The 23,150-nt window shown below is 39.5% G+C and overlaps 1 protein-coding gene across 2 annotated transcripts in view; it reads right to left on the reverse strand.

The window, feature by feature from the left end:
• Nucleotides 1-23,150, reverse strand: part of LOC126424814 (molybdenum cofactor biosynthesis protein 1) — a 134,035-nt gene that overhangs the window by 33,962 nt on the left and 76,923 nt on the right. Inside the window, exon 8 of one of the 2 annotated variants that reach the window (XM_050087607.1) lies at nt 11,670-11,727. The exons of the other annotated variant lie outside the window; for it this stretch is intronic. Within the exon in view, the coding sequence (XP_049943564.1) occupies nt 11,672-11,727 (56 nt within the window). The 3' untranslated portion in view covers nt 11,670-11,671. The remainder of the gene's footprint in view (nt 1-11,669; nt 11,728-23,150) is intronic. 2 annotated transcript variants of the gene reach the window in all.

Consider the following 23,150-nt stretch of genomic DNA (forward strand, 5'->3'; position numbering starts at 1 on the left):
ACTACAACGCAAAATTGTTTCCATCTTATGACCTTTTTGTTGTTGCTGTGGTATTCAATCTGAAGATTGGTTTGCTGCAGCTCTCAACACTAATCTATCCTGTGCAAGCCTCATCACCTCCACCTCTGCATATCTATTACAACACCCACTCATTTAAACCTGCTTATTGTCATGAAGTCTTGGTCTATTTCTACAGTTTTTATACCCCTTCCCTCCCAACACACACACACACACACACACACACACACACACACACACACACACACACACACACACACTAGCCACCAAGGAAGAGCCTACAGCTTTGATTCAATCCCCCCCCAGTCATCCCCTCATACCTCCCTAACTATGCTTTGTTCATTACTCCATCTTCCACAATCGCAACGAATTACTGTACCTTCCATGAAATATACACATCGTAAACACCAATCCTGTAAAACTGTTGTCAACCTTCCTGCCACAACTCTTACCCCTGCTTTAGCCCAAAACCTAAATTCAAGCGTGCTTGACTTGTAAAGGACCTTCTTTCCTTACCTAATCTCTGCAGTGGAAATTTCTTCAATGTGCATCCCACTAATAACAGCCAACAAAAACCTCACATAGAACCTTGTTTAAAACAGTTCCAGCCTACCTCCCACCCTGAACCTCCCCTTCCAGCCAGTCATCTATTGGTTATCTTTCAGGAATTCCTCACTTTTACCCTGGCCTTACTTTCCTTTCCTAAATCATCCCTAATGAGACAAATATCACTCCTATGTAACACACAGCTACCCATATATCCTGAAAAATCAATCCGTACCTTATCATATTTCCCACAGATAAAAGCTTCACCACAGTGTTCATGAGTCATAGTGACTATGTGGCTGAGTCTCTTCACCAACTTTCTAACACCTCTGCATACAAACTTTACAATCATAATCACATCCCAGAATTCCAACAAGATTCCAGCAGCTCTCCAAGACCTTAAGTCCATCCCATAACCTGACTCCTGGATCAATCTCTCCCTCCTCACACCACTCCTTCCTTTTACCTATTCTCCAAACTACACAAACCCAATTACACAGGTCTCTCCATTTGTCCCATTGTGGCTGGGTACAATCCTCCCATTGAACACCGCCTGCAAACCATTATCTGTAACCTCCCATCCTACAATGAAGACAATGCTCACTTCCTTCACCGCCTTTCCACAGTTCCTGTTCTGTTACCATAAGACTACTTGCTGGTTACTATGGATTTAACATCATTTTACAACAACATCCCCCATGCCCATGGCCTCACTTTCCCAACATCCTTCCGATACCAAACCCCCACCCTCTTTCCTAATCCCCTTACCCAATCACATCCTGACCCACAATTATTTCACTTTTGAAGACCAAGTCACAGGGTGAAATGCCTAAAGCTCGCACCACAAGTATGAAGTGCTATTGATTTGCAGCTTTGACAGAACGGATTGGTAGTCAGGGACTCATTATTGTTACCCAATCAACAGATTGTAATAATACTTTCTTGTGCAGATGTACACTTTTTAAATGCAACTGTGCTTACTGACATTAACAAACTAAAAACAGGGTAAATCAGAATGTCAGTGGGGTTTGTTGCAGGATTCTAGTACAAGTTGTCTATGAGATACAGTATTTTTAAAAGTTTCCACACCAATACTAGTTTGTGCCACTCAATCTGGGTAGTTGCTAGGTATGATGTTTGCTTACAGTGTGTTTGTGTGTGTGTTCCATAAGTGCCTTGTGACTTGCAAGTCAGTTAGTGTGAGACAGTCCAAGCAGTAGGTCGTGAGTGGACGATGGGATTTACCAACGCAGAAAAAGGTGACATGCTCATGGTGTATCGAGAGTACGAAGAATGCAATTCATTCTTGTACAGTATATGCGTCAATAAATGTCAACCATCTCAGCAATCATTTATCAACCTCTTCGACCAGTTATGTGGAAGTCATAGCCTAACTCTTAGCAACATAACAGAAGGAAACAAGTAGTTGATCCACATGTTACCGCCTGCACAATTTCACGAGGAAATGACATTAATCGGGCCAGTGTCCTATGCATTCTCCATTGACATAGGTTTTATCCCTTTCTATAAAGAGCAGCATGGAATTGATCTCGTGTTAACTTCCATACATGGAAATTAAGACAGGATACTCCAGATGTATCATGTATCTTGTTTAGTGGTGAAGGAAATTTTAACAATCCTGGCCTGGTAAAGTGCTGAAATAAGCACTATTGGTCTGCTATCACTTTGGCTGTGGCAGGTGGAATGTCAGCATCCTTGGAATGTAAACGTGTGGTGTGGGGCAGTGAACCATCAGCTCATAGGCCCGTTTTTCTTAGAAAGAACACTGAATGCGCACAAGTATCACAGCCTCCTAACAAACCATCTTCCACGGATGCTAGAAGAGATTCCTCTGCAGACTAGGAGCAACTTGTGGTACCAATATGATGGCTGTACAGCCCACAGTGCATGAAGTACAACATGGCTTCACAAACTGTTATGAATCATTAGATTGGATGCAGAGGACCTGTATCTTGGTTGACCCATTCGCCAAATTTCATGCCTGCAGACTTTTTTCTATGGGGAAAGCTGAAAGATGCTGCATACAAGGTCATACCAACTAATTCTGATAATATGCAATGATGTATTACTGCAGCCTGTTGGGTTGTCCCTGCTGAAATACTGGTATGTGTGCAGCAGTCTTTCCATACCAGACTGGAAGCATATACTGGTGCTGCCAGTGGTCATTTTGAACACAGCCTGTGATGGTCAATTGTCTCATTACTGGTCACAATCCACATAACTAGTGTATGGACTTGGACTGTTCTTTAGTGTGTGCTACTGCAGCTAATGTACAAGTGTTGGCGTGGGAACTTTACAGCTAATGTACAAGTGTTGGTGTAGGAACTTTTCAAAATACGATATCTCATGAATGGCTCACACTAGACTCCTGCAACAAACACCGCTGATAGTCTAATTTACCCCACTTTTAGTTCATACCAATAGGCATAGTTTTATTTTAAAAAGTGTATGTTTGCACAAAAAATGCACTTTCTAATATCAATAAAATCTGTTGTTTGGTTGCTAGCATAAGCCCCCCAACTACCAATCCATCCTGTGAAAACCACACATCAATAGCACTTTCCATTTCTGCAATGTTTGTGGTACAGGTTTTAAGTGATTCTTCCTGTATAAACAAATCTGTAGTACTGCCACGGGTACTCGCATGGTGCCATTCTATGCCAACTTTTTTATTGGACATCAGGAGAAGTCCTTCCTATCCAGTCAACACCTAAAACCCCTTATCTGATTCAGAGTAATTGAGACATTTTCATGATCTGGACTCATGGTACAGACTGCTTTTTCCATAACCTAAAAACCTACTCCCAAATCATCTTAACCTGATCATTCTCAACTCAATGCGCCATGTTACTAGACATTGATATCCATAAATACATGTCAAGTGGACCAACCACCAACAGTATCTCCCTCCACTTTGACAGCTGTCACCCATTCCATGTCAAAAAGTCTCTTCCATACAGCCTTGTCACACGTGGACTCACTATCCCCAGTGGAAAGCAGGAGTTGTCTAAATATGGCAACAGCGCTACCAGAGCCACAGTATCCTATCCATCTAATTCATAAATAGATCTCCCGTGCCATCTCCTCATCTCACACCCTGTTAACCAGACAATGGTCAGCACTCCTCTAATCACCCAGGCCTTGAAAAGCTCAACCACATCCTTCACTGGGGCTTTGACTATCTCAGATGGGGTATACTGTACTCAAGATACTACCCACTTCCTGCAAAGTAGTGTTCCACTGCTCGCACAATCTAGAGAACATCGTTGTCCACCCCTAATCCTGTGAATGACGCAGGTGCAAGACCTGTCCCACAAATCCACCCACCACCTCCTACAGCAGTCCAGTCGCAGGCATCTCCCACCATATAAAAGGCACGATCATGTGCAAAAGCAACCTGTTCAAAATCAGCTATGCTGCAATTACCAAATAATTTTCCATGTAGGGATGACAAGTAACCAACTGTTCATTCGCAGGAATGCCTAGCACCAAACTGTGGCAAACAACAGACCTGACATTCCAGTTGCCAAGAGGCTGTACACCACTTCAACAACTGCTTCACTGGACATACCATTTGGATTTCCCTTCCAGTGCAAGTTTCTCTGAACTACGCAGGTGGAAATTGTCTCTCCAGCACATCTAGTGCCATCCACCTGACGTAAACCTCTGCTAACTTCTTTCCCACTGTATCACTTTACCTTTTCCCTTCTCTCTTCTGTACCCACCAATCATTTCCCATTCAGACCATGTACTGATGTACTGTCTTCTCCAATCACTCTGCTCCCCCCCCCCCCCTGCCCCCCTCCTGCAGCTACTGCGGGTGTGTACATTTGGGTGTTTGTGCAGTTTGTGTGTGAATATGTATACTCTTACTAAAAAAAAAAAAGAGCAGGAGCTCGAAAGTTAGTGTTAACTGTTTTCTGTTATGTGTTTCCATGTGCTACAGACCAGTCCTTTATAGAGGTAAATGATTACTTTATATACATATGCTGGGAAAAAAGCAGCTAATCTCCTCCTATAATGCTCACAATCATATGTTGTTTTCATCTAACTCAGAAACAAACAAAGCATTTATGTAACTTTGCACACGTCACTATCAGCTGTCTATATACTGCCAAATTCAGGATCTATCAAATCCAAGTCTGCCTACACTGTCTAAGTGAGAAAATGATAAAGTTCACACTTAATCAGCCACAGAAACAAAATCTCTATTGTGCAGTATTTGTGCTTCCAGTGTTCACACTTGCATCTGTTGTGGTGGCAGAACAACAATAACTGTTGCAATTGTGTAGTTTTCCTCTCCTTCTTAGTTGAATACAATTGTGCCATCTTGCTGCCAGGACCAATTATTGATACAAAAACAGAATTAAAGAATGTCGGGGTCTTCATTCAGCCGATAAGTGAAAATGAGGACGTACGTTTGGTGCACCATGCACGATATTTTATATAACACAAGTTTTACTTATGACATGCTGATATAGTATGCCTTGCATATCCTTGAAATTTCTCTTAATGATGTGACAAAATATATTGTGCACATGAATGAGATTCTTTGAAGTTTAATACTTAAGATCCGAAGATGACAATGTAGCTTTACAAAACTGATAATCTAAATAAATGCTTTACAAAAGTGATCATGGTAATCTGAAGTTTTTTACTTCTGTTTTTGTATTAATCTAGATTGCCCCCATATTGGAACAATGCCAAGTACTTTTTAATAGCCATTTGTGAAATAGGTCAATAAAAACTTTTAAATTTTGTTTAGGTATTAACTATATTGTATACACCGCAGTTTCCATGCTTATAAACTGATGCTCTCATTATTGTCATGCAGAGACAACCTGCACAGAACACCTCCTCTTAAATGCCTCTCTATGACTGAAATGACATGTTCCACCTCTTTAGAGTAGTGTATAGCATACAGAGTTCCCATCTGTCTCAATTTTTCTGGGACACTCCGTATTTACAGCAAACTGCCCTGATATCCACAAACACTCTTTCAGAACAGAAAATGTCTCAGTTTTTGTTACACGTAGCACAGCATTACATACCTTATTTTGAAAATAATCATCTGACATAATATGGTGCTTTCTTTCAGAACACTGCAAAAATTTCCAATGCATTATTTGAATTTTTTGTGAATTTGATGAATGTTGACATTGCATTTTTTTTTCTCTCAAAAATTACACAGTGTCCAGCACGACATCAATTTAATCAGAAACTCGTAGGTGTCACAGTCCCATCAACAATATGATGTGTTCAGACTTCAGTGTGCAGTTCCTGTATCAGCAGTGTTGTTCATGCGCAATATATAATAAGTTACAATATAACAAATACTTACTTCCAGTGCTTGTAGCTAAGATTTTGGTAAATGGTATAGTCATATGTGCTATGTTTGTCATGGGGAAATGAATGAGTAAAGGAAAGTAAATAATATGTATTGATGAGACTTTCCACTCAAGACAGGGTGGGAATGTAGTTTGTAGTGCAAAATGTCACACAGGATGTGGAAGATGAACTGAGAATATAACACGCATGATCTCAAACAAAGTCACAATAAATTATCAAGACCTAAAATTGATAAGTACCCATAAGTGAAAACAGTTACAGGAATTGGAACAATGTGCAAAACAAGTCATTTGCACTCACTTATCACACTGTGCTACATAACCATTGTCTTAAGTTGTTGGAGTGCACCACAGACAATTAAAAGACTACTCAACCAGAAAGTTTCATATTTTCAAATTAAAATGAAATATATCATGGATGCAGTTGCAAAATTTGCTGTGGAATAACTAATCGTTGGCCCAAAATAACCATAATTTATTTTAGTAATTAGCAATTCCTAGAGCCATAAGGATTTTAAGATGGTTTATTATTTTTTTCAGATAAAAGTAATAATGAAGTTAATCTTTTATTTTGTCCTAAGTGTGTTTTTATGACTGAAAATTTTAATTATGTACAAATTTTTAATCACTTGCTCAGGTTTCTTTTGTGTGATGTTTTGAAAATGTTCTGATTTTGCTAAACAAAAAAATAATATAAGAACCCAAATTACATGCTGCAATGAATATTTATGACAAGTTAAAACTGTGTGCGAGACCAGGACTCAAACCCAGATCCCTGCAGCCAGTGAATTACTATGAATAATCAAGATGTCAGAAGTACACAGCCTTTATGTTTCAAGAATGCAGGCTCATTCATCAAAACAAGAAATAAATAGTACTGATCTAATAACAGAGTGCAGTGTTGTATGAAAATGAATTGTGGCTGATAATCAGTTAAGATGGAAACAGGATAGAACTTTTGAAATATGGTGCTATAGAATAAGGCTGAGGATTAGATAGTTGGCTGAATAACTAATATGGAGGTACTGAATTGAATTTAGGAGAAACAAAATTTATGGCAAAAATAGACTAAAAGAAAAGAAGGGCCTGGCTGATACGACACATTCTGAGGCATGAAGGGTTCATCAATTGGTAATGGATGGTTGGAAGCACAGTGTGCAGGGGTGGGGGCTGGGAAATTCTAGAGGCAAGCTACGGCACATACACAGTAGTCGTGTTCAAATGGACCTACAATGCAGCAGTTTTTGGAGGTGAAGAGGCTTGTACATGACAGAGTAACATGAAGAGCTACATCAGACCACTTGTCAGACTGAAGACCACAACATCGACCTCAGTTGCACGCCTTAAGCAATGTAAGGAAATTACAGACAACTTAAATCAGGTTGGCAAGACAGGGATTTGAGCAATAGTCCTCCTAAATACATTTACAATGTATTAAGCATGGCACCACCTCACTCTGTGCTTCCATTTGAAGTTAAAGAAAGAACATTATGAGGAAAGGTTGGATAACAATGGTACAACTTTCGACAAAGAAGTAGGCCATTCAGAAACCCCAATAAAAAGAAATGTACAATGCAACACTCGGAGCCTCCTGACACAACCTCGTTGTGCAGTTACAGTTTTGAAAATGTGATTTGTACAACAATAGCATAAAGTCCTATTTCCTTCTTTCTGCGAAGGCTGTTAGATATAGTAAGAATGAATGTGATGCCCCAAGTTAGCAAGTCACTTTGCCACAATGTGAGGACATTGCCTGGGTCTTGTACGCCACCTGCATCTACACTCATTCTCAGCAGCCCATTGTGAAGTGTACAGCAGTGAGTACTTCCAGTTGTTCCACTTTTTGAGTTTCTGCTTCTTCCGTTTGCAAGTGTAGCAGTAGAGAATGCATAAACACATCTATGCAGAATGTCATTACTCCAATTTTGTCTTCACAGTCCCTGTGGTAGCAATATATAAGAGGTAAGCACACATTTCTCACTTAATACTGCTAACTGAAACTTTGTAGCTAGGGTTTTACAAAACAGTTGGGATCTGTCTCCAAACATCTGTCTGTTCAAAGTTTCCACAATGCTCTCATGCGAGTCAAACAATCCTGTGACCATTTGTGCTGCTCTTCTTTTTATACATTCAGCCCTAGATGGTGCTGGTCCCACACAAAATGGTTCAAATGGTTTTAAGCACTATGGGACTTAACATCTGAGGTCATCAGTCCCCTAGACTTAGAACTACTTAAACCTAAGGACATCACACACATCCATGCCCGAGGCAGGATTTGAACCTGTGACTGTAGCAGCCGCGTGGTTCCGGACTGAAGTGCCTAAAACCGCTCGGCCAGTGTGGCCGGCTCGGTCCCACACACTTCTAAAGCATTACACACAAGTGTTTTCTAAGCAATGTTCTTTGTAGGCTCTATTTTTCCAGTATACTTCCAATGATCTGCAGTCTGTATCCTGCTTTACATTTGTTTGTGCCTATGTGATCGTTCCATTTCATATCCTCACACTTGATACACCCAGGTATTTGTATGAGTTGAATGATTTAAGTGTGTGGGTTCAAATTACTATCTAAATTCAGTTCTGAGAATTTGAGAAAGTCAATTTCTTTTAGGTTTTAGTTGTTGGGAGTTATATAAGTGTGGTTGCATTTTGATTGCTTCCAAACTAAACCATGTGCATTTTAGATATGTTAGATCCATATAATTTACCTGAAACTGATTCTCTGAGGTACTGAGACTACTGCTTACTGGCCCAAGGTTTCTATTTTCAGCTAACACAGAAGTATTGTCTACAAACAAAAGTGTATGGGACGGGATATTTACCAGTGAATCATTCACACTGGACACCAAAAAGACTGTTGTGTGGCATGTAGAAAACCCCCGAGATGGGGGCAGGAGCAGACAGCAAAAACTCTACACAAAAGATGGCCGAACTGGATATCAGCTCTCTCATGAGTAATAAAAGCAACAGTAAAAAGGAATAGATAATAGCGCTTCTCAGAGCTTACGGTCAAAAATTATCAGGCAAGGTATCCATATTATGCAAATTAATGTAGGATTAACAAGTGACAAATGCAGTTACCCAAGCAAATTAGATGATGAGCATGCCATCAGTATTATAGCTCTATAGGAAATGCATTCTGGTGATAATTCAGCGGCTACATGCAAGATTACGCAATATAAAGCAATATCAATACTCCTTAAAGCAATATCAATACTCCTCTCAATTATTATGTGCATCCACAATAAATGAAAAAAGAAACGGCTCTTGGATTATGCTGGCTTAAGCTGTCAGAAAATTAGTGATGTAGAAGTAATTAGGATAAAACTCAAAGGCCTGATTATTACATCAGTCCACAAATCACCTAACGAAAAGTGTCTGACACCAGTCTTATGCACAGCAACTAGACAGCGCGTATATGTTTAAGATTTTAATTCCAAGACAACCCGGAGATACATAAATACAGACAAAAATAGAGAACCATTGTTCGAATGGATCAACACACATGAAATTATCTAAGTTTGATGCCAAGGAATTTAAAACATTTTGGGCAGGCAGATGGAAACTGATACAAAACCTGACCCATCCATCTTTTCCACTGATGAAAACAAATTACCACTGAATTACTCAATAGTAGTACTGAAATATTTTTCAAGGAGTGTACATTGCCTCACAAAAGTCATCATTGGTGCTGAAATATCAGTTACAAAATACATTGATAAACCCACACGGAAATTTAAAAAAGCTAACTCGATACAATACACCCAGGAAGCGGAGAGCAACCTGCACTGGACACCTCCAAAGGCAGAAAATTACACAACATCTGTGGGAATTATTGTAGATGTAGCTAAATGGAATATCTGAAAGGAAGTAACAAAATAATGTGTACTAGGATGAGACAAACCTGCCCAAGTCCTCTACAAAGGATACCAAGGGATTGAATAATTTTTTGATGACTTTTGTATTTAAAAATATTTGTGTGTATAAATTGTTCATGTTGATGTAAATTTGACAATTTAAGAAATGGTCATGCTTAGTAACAATGTAAGAAATAGGTGTTATGTAAAAGCCAGTGTGCTTTTGTTTGAAACGAAAATGGCTGTGGGAGTGGAAAAGATGGCAAGGGGGAATTGGCGTGCTACCTTGAGCAAGCGCAGGAAGTAAGTCACACACTCTGTAGGCAGCAGTGATTGAGGTAACTCCTTTGTGGAGCAGGATAAGCTTTGCCTGCAAATTTTCATAAAAATGCCTCGGTTGAAGACTGGAAGCAGCTTACAGCATAGCTGCGAGTTGTTGAGCTACTGTACGTAAAATTGAATGAAGCCAAGAAGAGAAATTGAGCCCATACAGCAAGAAACTTGCAGGTCATGCTGTGGGTAGTGTAGCCATCATAACTGTTCGCCACACCCAAACCTACAGCCACCAGATAAGATTCTTTTGTATTTTTACTTTTGTGCAGCATGAACCATTAATTTAATCTGTGTTTTAATAATCGTTCTTGAACTTTACGGAAACTGGCTCACCCTGTTATTTCATCCTAATCATACATCTGTATAGGGTTCCTTCCTGGTGTTTGATTAATCCGAGTATCCTGTTTTACAGACTTATGAAGTGCCAAGTTAATATAAATAGGCACCATTTAAATTGTTTTAGTGTAAATAATAAAAATGTTTTCTGAACTGTTGCAAAGTGTTATAGTAAAAGTTTGCTTACATAAAATTCAATCAGAGTGAAGCCAAGTTACTAGAATCTGTTAAATGGCTGTACAGAATTAGTTCAAAGAATAATAGCTTTCGAAAGTAAATTCAAGTAAGAAAGAGGTTTTCTTGAAATGGAATGTTCAGTATAAAAAGTTTGTTGCTTTAGTGCCTAAGTATTTAAGTTTCTTGATTATGGAAAGTGCTTTTCTAAAGGTCCCCCAGGAAAGTGCTCTTCTAAAGTCCCCCCACAGAAAATTTCTTTTTAGCTTCCTTGAAGTTATCTACTGGGCTTTTTCTCTTTTAAACACATAATGTATGAGGGCGTAGTCCAACATTGTTTAAGTGGAGTAATATTTATTTGAAGAACCAAATTAAACAGTAGCAAGAAAGTAGGCAAAATTCACACTTCTGCTTTTCCAGTACTTCTGTTTCATTGCCTGAATAGGCTGGTGACCATTAGTATATGTTTTAAACCACTAAATGAACTTAGAACTGAGTTGACCTAGCTTCAGTATAATATTATTCATACTGTGTTTCTATCTAACCACTGGATAAGATCTTAGGAAAAGAAGTGAATAGTCCAATTTACTTATCCATTAGACGCAACACATGGTAAATTCTGTAAAAAGGGTAACTCTATTGATTATCTTTTCCTATAAACAAGACTATCCTCCCATAGTATATTTTATTTGGAAACTAAATTAAATTTTAGTAAGAGGGTTATACGTGGCAACATAGAGACAGGGTTTCTGATATTTACGTAAAAGCATACTAAATTACAATAGTAACAGTAGGGTTATAAGGTCCTATTAATGAGTGGCCATGACATTTGTTAAATGTCTCACCACGTTCCTATTGCAACTATTTACTCTTATTGTAAATAATTCCTATGACAGTTTTACACAAGTGTCTACCAAGACTTTGTTCGTCAACTTTCATTTTTGTAACAGTGATCTTTTAGATGTATTATAAGCAGTACTGTTAAGAAATACTGACTTGCTTGATTTTCAAGAATCTCAAGTTTAAGTTATACATACTGTTATCCTCCAATAAGAATCATTGGCCGATTCTTCATCTTTGACAGGTTCATCATGCCTGCAATGCAAAACATTATCTTTTGCATTAACAGATGAAATCCAACTTTTTTAATTTAATAAATGCTTATACAAACATAAAGTTTCTTCAAAAAATGTATTTCTGACAACTGTCTGTCACAGATAACTTTGCAACCCAGTTATATTGTTGATCTGAAGCAAATGTTGATATTTTCCCTCTCTTCCTTCACTACACCCTGTTTTGTTCACCTTGACATATTCCTACCAAAAAGACTAGCCCAATGGATCCACTGCTTATATTTAACACATAGTAAATTCAGTGCAAATATTTCCTTAACCCGTGATGTGCACTGACTAGCTTGAATTAATCAGAAGAATATAAACAGATACTAACCATTCCACAACTCTCACAAAATACAAGCATTAAGTAATCATCAAAGCTACTTTTTGTACAGAAAGAGGACTTACAGTCAAAATGGTGCTAAATGCTACAGGCAGTGCAATACAAATTTATTTTACTAATTGTTAAAGCAATAAATTTACTTATAAAAATATTCATACTTAGACTATAATCAAATACAGACAGAGAAAATATTCTAACTAAGGACATATAGCAGCCATAGGCAGAAACAAAATCAAAAACTGATACTAATCTTAGCTTTGAGAACCACAAATTTCTTCATCTGGTAAAAGTAGAGAGAAAAATGAGACTGTTCAAGAATTAAGCATGAAAATTTTCAGGATCTTCAGTCAAGGCAGATGGATGGTTAAATGAATGAAAAAACTAGACTGAACATGATGAAATTCAGTTGTGAAAGAGCAGCAGATGATGTGATTTTAAATGCTGAGAAATAAGATCTCTTCAAGAGGAGCCACCAAAAGGTCACACAAGTGAAGAAAAAACTGAAAATACTGGTAAATGGGCTAAAAAGGTGGCAAAAAGAAAAAGGGAACAGAAAGAAAGTGGTGAAGAACAAGCAACCAAACAACAACAACAACAACATGCGAGTGCAGGCTTTCTCGGCAAATTTCATATATGAAGTCTTCACGGGTTGTCAGCCGAGTAGCATCATTGTCTCGTAGCAACGTTTCGATGGAATGCATCTCCATCATCTTCAGACTTCGCGCGAAGTCTAAAGATGATGGAGATGCATTCCATCAAAACGTTGCTACGAGACAATGATGCTACTCGGCTGACAACCCGTGAAGACTTCATATATAAACAACAACAACAACAACAATAATAATAATAATAACTGAGCGGGGTGGCGCAGTGGTTAGACACTGGACTCTCATTCGGGAGGACGACGGTTCAATCCCGCGTCCGGCCATCCTGATTTAGGTTTTCCGTGATTTCCCTAAATCACTCCCGGCAAATGCCGGGATAGTTCCTCTGAAAGGGCACGGTCGACTTCCTTCCCACTCCTTCCCTAATCCGATGAGACCAATGACCACGCTGTCTGGTCTCCTTCCCCAAACCAACCAACCAACCAATAATAGTCATAACAGAAATGATCTACAGCTGCTTTTTGAGAACATCTGGAAAGCTGAAGAGATTGTGGAAGAGTGGGTAAATTGGCATTAATCCACTGCTACAGAAAAAGGGGGACAAACAAAATATCAACAATTGCAGAGGTGTCTCACTTCTGCCAGTGGTATACAAAATATTATCAAAAATTCTCCTGGACAGAGTTTTAGAAACTTTAGACAAATAACTGGGAGAATATCAAGGTGTTCTAGAAAGGGAAGAAGACCCTGCACAGAACAGATTTTTATTTAAAATCAATAATTCTCCACAGAATGTTAATCACCAAACCTATAGTAGTATCATGCATTGGTTTCAAGGAAACATTTGATTCAGTAGGCAGAGAAATGATACATAAAATCATCCAAGAATTTTGTGTTAAATTTATGGGAGAAGTATCTCAACCATTGGAAATAAAAACTGGTATTAGACAAGGGGACAGTTTATCAACTTTACTGTTACATTGCATACAAGGAAAAATTGAGAATATCTGGAATTTGGAGATAAAAAATCACAAAACTGAACCTATAATTCTAGGGTGAAAAACAAATAGAATTAAGGTAAACATCTTGGCTTCTGCAGATGATTCTGATATACTTTCAGAAAATCTGACAGACATAGTTATTGAAAGAAATCTTCTGGAAGAAATAGCAAATAGAGCTGGTCCCAAAATTTCAGCTCAAAAAACAAAATTTATGGCAATTTTAAACAATGCATCAAAATTCACAGAAAAAAACAAATATGTAAAACAGAGTGAGTAAGTAAATTTAATTATATTGGAGAAACTATACAACAGAATGGACTAGAAGAATTTACAGTAGAGGCAAGAGTCAGCAAACTGGAGAGAGCAAATGGTTTGACAAAGGATATTTACAACAAGAAATGCACATCTAAAAGAAACAAAACTAAAACACTATCCCACAGTGGTATGACCAGAATATGGATGTGGATGCCTAATGATGAATTGTAAGCTGGACAGAACAGAGGTTCTTGAAAGGAGCATTATTAGAGCATAATAGTTGTAATAGAAACTACAGATGGCTGGAAAATGAGAAGTAATGAGGACATCTACAAAAATTTTGAGAAAATATCAGAAGTAATGGCTAAAAGAAGATTAATCTTTTTTGGAGACCTCTACTGAATGAGTAGTTCTGGAAGTAGTTCTGGAAGAAGAAATCAGCGATAGCATGGATTACAGAAATAAGGAAGAAACTGGAAAGAAACAACATCAAAGAATCAGAAATAATAGAAAGAAACCTTTTTACAGATAAAATACTAAATCTAAAAGGATCATTAGCTCTCCAAGATCAAAATGAATTTCATCCCTCTCAATAAGGCTGTGGAAACCGGAAATAAAATTCATAAATATGATGATGTGAAGCTCAAAATCAATTAAAACATATTGGAACAATGCCACCAGTAACTGACATTTGGATCCCATAAATGGACAGACATCGCCTCCAAGATCCATCAAGTAGCTAATACTACAATCCTGACAGCTAAAATCGGAAGCATAGATGGTGGAATGAGGTTTGTGATGAGGTGGTGGCCCAAACATCAAGAGCATGGAAAAAGTGGAACTCGACCAGGAGACATGAAGATTTTGATGTATTCCATGAAGTTCGAAAATACGCAGCCAGAACTCTACAAAGGGCTAAGCAATTGTATGAGAAGCAGCAGTTAGAACAGATCGATCAGTATTTCCAGATAAACAATGCCAGAGACTTCTATCAGACGTTCAAATCGAATTTGAAAGGATACCAAGCCCCTAGTTTTTGTTTTAGAGATGAAAATGGAAAGCTCAGCCAGACCAACAAAGAAAACTGCATGATCATGTTTCATTATTTTGAAAACCTACTTAATTGTGATGTGCCCCAATCCAAAAACTACCCAACTCATCTCCACCTAATAAAGAGGAGACCAAAGAGATCATCAACAACCTTAAGAATAATAAGGCAGCTGGAGAGGATTCAATAGTGGCAGAACTACTGAAGCTGGCAAATAATGAAACTTTAGATGTACTAGTCCAACTTTTTGAGGAGATCTGGAGAACTGGGATGATACCTACTGAATGACAGTCAGCTTTAGTCCATCGTCTACACAAAAAAGGTGATAAAAAGAAGTCAGTAACTATAGGGGTACCTCATTAATATCTGTTCCATATAAGATTCCCTCCAAAGCGATACAGAACAGAATAGAAGATCATTGTAACCAACAGATTGGGGAATATCAAGTTGATTTCCGAAAGGGCCGTTCTTGCACAGAACATCCGAAGAACATCATTAGATAAAAAAAAAAACTGGAGGAAATAACTACATGGTCGTGTTTGTTGATTTTCAGAAGGCATATGACTCCATCGACTGACGGCATTAATGAATATTTTGGAAAAGTTTGGGGTGGATAATACATCAAGAAAGCTGATCAAACAGACTCTCACTAACACAGTGTCAGAAATAACATTTTTGGGTGAGGTATCTGAACCCTTTACAATCAGAACGGGTATAAGACAAGGAGATGGACTATCCCCACTCCTTTTCAGTTGTGTCTTGGAAAAGGTCATTCGAGAGTGGAGAAAGTTATTAGCTCAAGAAGAAACAAATGAAGAGTAGTTCAGACTTGTTCCTAAGAACAAAGGGGTGTACATTGACTGCTTGGCTTTTGCAGCTGACCTGGCGATTTTTGCTAACAACATAGAGTCAGCAGTCAACAAGTTCAATAGCCTGTCAGAAATAGTTGAAAAAGTTGGACTCCAGCTCGCTATTCAAAAGACAAAATATATGATGAACATCTGTGATGGACCTGAATAGATGATCACCAATCTGGGAAAAATCGGACAAGTTAAGAATTTCAGTAATCTCGGTGAAGTCATCCACCAGAAGAATGGATTAAAAGAAGAAGCAATTGTCAGGATGAGGAAGTGAGACCAAGCGTACCAACTGACAAAGAATACTTATAACAAGAAGTCTATGAGTATAGGGGCCAAGTTCCGCCATTATAATACAGTTGTAAAACCTGAGGGTTTATAAGTGTCCGAAACTTTGGCCACGAATAGACAAGGTCAAGCTGAGCAGCTGGAAAAGCGAGAGCGTACAATATTAAGGGAAATCCTAAGGTAATAGATGGGTTGATGGACAATGGTGAATGAGAGCAAATGAGGACTTGTACAGCAAGACAGAACCTATCACAGCATCCATTACGAAGAAACGATTGTTATTTTATGGTCATTTCAGGGAGATGGACGGTGATCGACTAACAAAAAGAATATGAAGTTTCATCTGACATAAGAAAACAAGGCCAAGATGGTTCAAAGAGTGTGAAAAAGATCTTACGCAGATTGGTATCTCAGAGAGAGAAATTCCTAAAAGGAACAAATTTAGAAGATTGGTGAACAACTACCAAGGTTTTAAAATGACATCAACATCCAAAAGACAGACAGGACCATTATCTGAAGAGCATAAAGAGGCACTTCTTGGTGGGCTCAGAAGATACTGGAAGGAAGTCAAAGCTGGAACAAGAACAAGACCTGAACACTAGAGTGAAGTTGGTTGTTACCATGCAGTCCATAGAGACTCAACTCGATAATAAAAATAAAATAAAAGGCTTTCAATGCAGAAGAAATAGGGGATTGAGAACAAAATGAATAGAATAAAGGGGAAAATCAAAACATGGAGAGGAGATAGCCAAGTACTGGAAAAACAGGAGACAACAAGGGAAGAAGAGGAAGTGAAGTTGTTACATGACAACAGATGGTGATTGAATTTGATTAGATTCAGTTTTCGTTCCATAGACCCAAAAAATGAGATGATTCTCGAGGGTGTGGAACATGTCAGAATGTATAACATAAAACATTTTAATATAATACATACTACCCTGATCATTTGTCATAAGATTGTCAAAATAGGTGAATACAATACAGTTAACTGGAAAAGCTAATATTTACAGAATTAATATGCTGTCAGAATGAAACACTGTTATGCACTATTAATAAATTTATCATACACAAAATACCTAATCTTGACTGTTGCAACCAAGTGCTGTCAAAACTGAAATCTAACACATTTTTTACTTAAGCTGGCCTCACAGTCTCTGTTAGGATATTCATCTATAGAGTAGAAGGAGTTGCCTATCAAAAAGTCATTCAAACTCTGTTTAAACTGTGCTTTATCTGAAACCAAGTTTTTAATGGTTGCTGGTAATTTATTGAAAATGTGTGTTCCTGAATATTGGCCCCCCTTTTGGACCAACATAAGTGATTTTAGGTCTTTATGTAGATTGTTCTTATTCCTAGTATTGATAATATGTATTGAGCTATTTGTTGGAAATAAAGATATATAACTTGCAACAAATTTCATTAAGGTGTAAGTATACTGAGAAGTAATGGTTGGAATACAAAGTTCCTTGAACAGGTTCTACACGATGTTCTTCAAAGACTGGTCCCAGATACTCCATTGCACCGTTCACCGATCCTGATAACCCCAAGTTGTCAGTAACAAAAATGAAGTCTTGTTTAAGAGGTTTACAACACTACATGCACTTGTTAGCAAAGTCTCATTTACTTTTGGAGCTATCTGTTCCTCTTCCTTTTTGGCCCCACCTCTCTCTGTCTTCACTATATCCCATACAGTTCTTATTTTGCTGCCCGATACAATTATCTTTTTCTCTTAATAAAGCTGCTTCGATTTCTGGATTACTTGATTCAATATTTTGCAATATTTTCTGTAATGCATTACAATGCTAATATCAGAGCTGTTCCTAGATAGTAGATACAGTCTCCTTTTTGCCCCACATGATATCTTTATTCCTTGTGTAATCCACGGTTTATTTTTCGACTTCTGTGTGATTTGAGTTACCTGTAGGGGAAAACAGTTTTCAAATGTGGAGGTAACTTTATTAATGAATGCTTTGTATTTTCCTTTTGAGTCAGGTAAACATCTATCCAGTTCATGCTTTTGAGCAATTCCCTGAATTCCTCAATTTCTGGTTTATTTATCACCATCCTGTACTCAGATTTAAAATATTTTTTATCCTGACAAGTTTCAACATTTAACACAAGATGCTGCATGTCGTGATCAGTTTTTTTTTTTTTACAAGCCATTCCTTTCGCTTTGTGAAATGCAGCGCTGCCTTGTTCCAAAACACAGGACTACTATGACAAGGTGAAGTGTTCTCAGAGTGCTACATGTATGATGATAAATATTAATGAAATTTTGTTTTTGTTATGTGTGTACATTCTGTATGATAGTAAATGTAATCAGCACTATAGTTGTTTTCTGAGTAGTTATGCTGTGTGTGTGTGTTTCATTCAATCAGATGAAATGAAATAAAATCATCAATTTATTTATTTTGGCTCTTTATCACCAAGATCGAGATTCGAGCAGTGATTAAGTACTTTGTAAAGAAAGGTATGAATGCGAAGGACATTCATGCCAATTTCTAGAATACACCGGGGTACTCTGCTTCTTCGTCTTCAACTGTTGCCAAGTGGATAAATGAATTTAAATTTGGTCGGGAGAGCTTAGATGATGATCATCCATGAAATGGTCGGCCAAGATGTGTCACTACTCTAGAAATCATTGCAAAAGTGTACAAAATGATCAAGGAGGATCACCAATTTAGAGTGCATGAAATTGCTCACACTTGCCAGATGTCATTTGAAAGGTATTCGCAAGATGTGTGCCGCGACTCTTGACGCTGGATCAAAAACGCACGAGAATGGACATATCACAACAATGTTTGGCCTGTTTTAGGAGAAACGAACAAGATCTTTTGCGCTGGTTTGTGACCACGATGAAACTTGGGTTTACTACTATACCCTAGAGACAAAACAACAATCAAAGCAGTGGAAATATGCTGAGTCTCCGCCGCCAAACTCCTTCAGCGGGGAAGATCGTGGCATCAGTATTCTGGGATGCGCCGCCAAATTCCTTCAGCAGGGAAGATCATGGCATCAGTGTTCTGGGATGAGAAGGGGATTCTGTTTGTACATTATCTCCCCACTGGGCAAACAATTACTGGAGAATACTATGCTAACCTTCTGGACAAATTGCAACAAAAGATATGCGAAAAAGGCCAGGTTTAACAAGGAAGAAAGTCATCTACCATCAAGCCAATGCACGCCCGCACACACGTGCCATCGCCATGGTAAAATTACACAAACTAAGGTATGAATTGTTGCCACACCCGCCTCTTCCATAAACTGAAGAATTGATAGCCAGAGTCGACAACTATTTTGTAGGCCTGGAGGAAAATCATTGTCAAGATGGCACTGGAACACTGTTGGACCAAGTGAATTAATCTACAAGCAGAGTACATTGAAAAACTAAAAAAGTTTCAGTGATATAAGTACTTTTTTTCTATTCTGTTTCGAGAAGTTTTCAAACCACCCTCGTAAGCATCCCTGACACCTGAAATAATTAAAAACAAATAAGTCGCCAGTTGCAGATGGAATCTCAATTTGGTTTTACAAAGAGTACTACATGGCATTGGACCCTTACTTAGCTTGTATTTATTGTGAATCTCTCACCCAGCAGAAAGACCTAAGCAACTGGAAAAAAAAAAGACCACAGGCGTCTCTTGTATATACGAAGGGCGAAAGAACAGAGCCGCGAAATTACAGACCAATACCTGTAACATCAGTTTGCTGCAGAATTCTTGAACATATTCTGAGTTTGAATCTAATCAGTTTCATAGAGACCAATAAGTTTATGTCCACAAATCAGTACAAAGCATCGCTCATGAGCAACTCAGCATGCCCTTTTCTCATACGAAGTCTGTTCAAAAAAATTCCAGAACTTTGTCCACAAAATTGTCTATGCTTTATCTTTTAGTTGCTATGCATTGTCTCCTTCGAAATACTCTCCTCCACAATTGATACACTGCTCCCAATATCATTTCCACTTCCAGGAGCAGTCTTGACACACCTCTTGCTGGGTCGCATAAAGTGCCGTCTGTGAATTTTCTTTTATCTCATCTACCAATGACCTTCATCCTTTTCAACTTTGGAAATAAAAAGAAGTCTGCAGGGGCCATACTATTCTCGTAAGGAACATCTCATTCTCATTTGAGAGATCCAAAAGCTTGTTTTGGTCTTGACTCATGAGCCGTGGAATGAACTTGGCGGCAACACAATGCCAAGATGCTGTGTCATTTCATAACAATGATCCAATTGAAATGTTACATTCTTCTACAATCTCTCGGACAGTGAATCTTCGACTGGCACACACAATTTCGTTGACGTTCCTGACACGAGTGTCATCAGGGGACAACTAAAAGTGTCCTGAACGAGGGTCAGATATGACTTTTGTAAAGCCATTTTTAAAACGTGTGAACAATACGTAACACCGAGTACGGCTTAAGCACTCATCGCTATAGGCTCCCTGCATCATTTGGTGTGTCTCTGTAAAGATTTTCTTGAGTTTCACGCAAAATTTAATGCAGATGCATTGCTCCTCTAACTTTGCCATCCCAAAATTCACAAACCCAGATTCCATATTTCTTGATTTCCAAGAAGCATTTGACACAGTGCCTCACTGCAGACTTTTAACAAAGGTACAAGCACATGGAATAGGTTGCCAGATATGCGAGTGGCTCAAAGACATCAACTAATAGAACCCACTACGTTATCCCCGATGGTGAGTGTACATCAGTGACTAGGGTATCATTAGGATCGTTCCAGGGAAGTGTGATAGGAGCGCTATTACTCATATTTTCTATGTGTATAACTGATCTGATGGACAGAGTGGACAGTAATCTGTGGTTGTTTGCCGATGATGTTGTGGTGTATGGAAGGTGTCATCGTTGTGTGATTTAGGCGGATACAAGATGGCTTGGACAAAGTTCCCAGTTGGTGTGATAAATGACAGCTAACTCTAAATGTAGAAAAATATAAGTTACCGCAGATGAGTTGGAAAAACAAATCCATAATGCCAGAATCCACCATTAGTAATGTCATGCATGAAGAAGTCACATTGTTTCAATATCTGGACATAACGCTGAAATGTGATATGAAATGGAACAAACTTGTGAGAGTCATGGTAGGGAAGGCGAATAATCATCTTTTGTTTGTTGGGTGGATTTTACTGTGGTGTGGCTCAGCTGTGATGGACATCACATATAGGATGCTAGTGTGATCTCTTCTTGGGTACAGTTCAAGCGTCTGGGATCCGCAAGGGGTCGAATTAAAGCAGACATTGAGGTAATTCAGAGGCAGGATACTACACTCCTGGAAATTGAAATAAGAACACCGTGAATTCATTGTCCCAGGAAGGGGAAACTTTATTGACACATTCCTGGGGTCAGATACATCACATGATCACACTGACAGAACCACAGGCACATAGACACAGGCAACAGAGCATGCACAATGTCGGCACTAGTACAGTGTATATCCACCTTTCGCAGCAATGCAGACTGCTATTCTCCCATGGACACGATCGTAGAGATGCTGGATGTAGTCCTGTGGAACGGCTTGCCATGCCATTTCCACCTGGCGCCTCAGTTGGACCAGCGTTCGTGCTGAACGTGCAGACCGCGTGAGACGACGCTTCATCCAGTCCCAAACATGCTCAATGGGGGACAGATCCGGAGATCTTGCTGGCCAGGGTAGTTGACTTACACCTTCTAGAGCAAGTTGGGTGGCACGGGATACATGCGGACGTGCATTGTCCTGTTGGAACAGCAAGTTCCCTTGCCGTTCTAGGAATGGTAGAACGATGGGTTCGATGATGGTTTGGATGTACCGTGCACTATTCAGTGTCCCCTCGACGATCACCAGTGGTGTACGGCCAGTGTAGGAGATCGCTCCCCACACCATGATGCCGGGTGTTGGCCCTGTGTGCCTCGGTCGTATGCAGTCCTGATTGTGGCGCTCACCTGCACGGCGCCAAACACGCATACGACCATCATTGGCACCAAGGCAGAAGCGACTCTCATCGCTGAAGACGACACGTCTCCATTCGTACCTCCATTCACGCCTGTCGCGACACCACTGGAGGCGGGCTGCACGATGTTGGGGCGTGAGCGGAAGACGGCCTAACGGTGTGCGGGACCATAGCCCAGCTTCATGGAGACGGTTGCGAATGGTCCTCGCCAATACCCCAGGAGCAACAGTGTCCCTAATTTGCTGGGAAGTGGCGGTGCGGTCCCCTACGGCACTGCGTAGGATCCTACGGTCTTAGCGTGCATCCGTGCGTCGCTGCGGTCCGGTCCCAGGTCGACGGGCACGTGCACCTTCCGCCGACCACTGGCGACAACATCGATGTACTGTGAAGACCTCACGCCCCACGTGTTGAGCAATTCGGCGGTACATCCACCCGGCCTCCCGCATGCCCACTATACGCCCTCGCTCAAAGTCGGTCAACTGCACATACGGTTCACGTCCACGCTGTCGCGGCATGCTACCAGTGTTAAAGACTGCGATGGAGCTCCGTATGCCACGGCAAACTGGCTGACACTGACGGCGGCGGTGCACAAATGCTGGGCAGCTAGCGCCATTCGACGGCCAACACCACGGTTCCTGGTGTGTCCGCTGTGCCGTGCGTGTGATCATTGCTTGTACAGCCCTCTCGCAGTGTCCGGAGCAAGTATGGTGGGTCTGACACACCGGTGTCAATGTGTTCTTTTTTCCATTTCCAGGAGTGTAGATATGTTACCAGTAGGTTGAAACAACAACATACAAGTATTATGGAGATGCTTCTGGAACTCAAATGGGAATCCCTGAATGGATTTTGAGGAACACTGTGCTGACTGCAGAACAATTCTGCTTGCACCAACATACATTACGCATAAGGACCACGAAGATAAGAGACGAGAAATTAGGACTCATACAGAGGCATTTAGACATTCACTTTTTCCTCACTCGATTGGCGGACGGAACGGGACAGGAACTGACTACATTCGAATTAAAATTACTTGATAGTTGGCACCTCAAACGCCAATAA

The sequence above is a fragment of the Schistocerca serialis genome, chromosome 10 (genome assembly GCF_023864345.2).
Source record: "Schistocerca serialis cubense isolate TAMUIC-IGC-003099 chromosome 10, iqSchSeri2.2, whole genome shotgun sequence".
NCBI lineage: Eukaryota > Metazoa > Arthropoda > Insecta > Orthoptera > Acrididae > Schistocerca > Schistocerca serialis.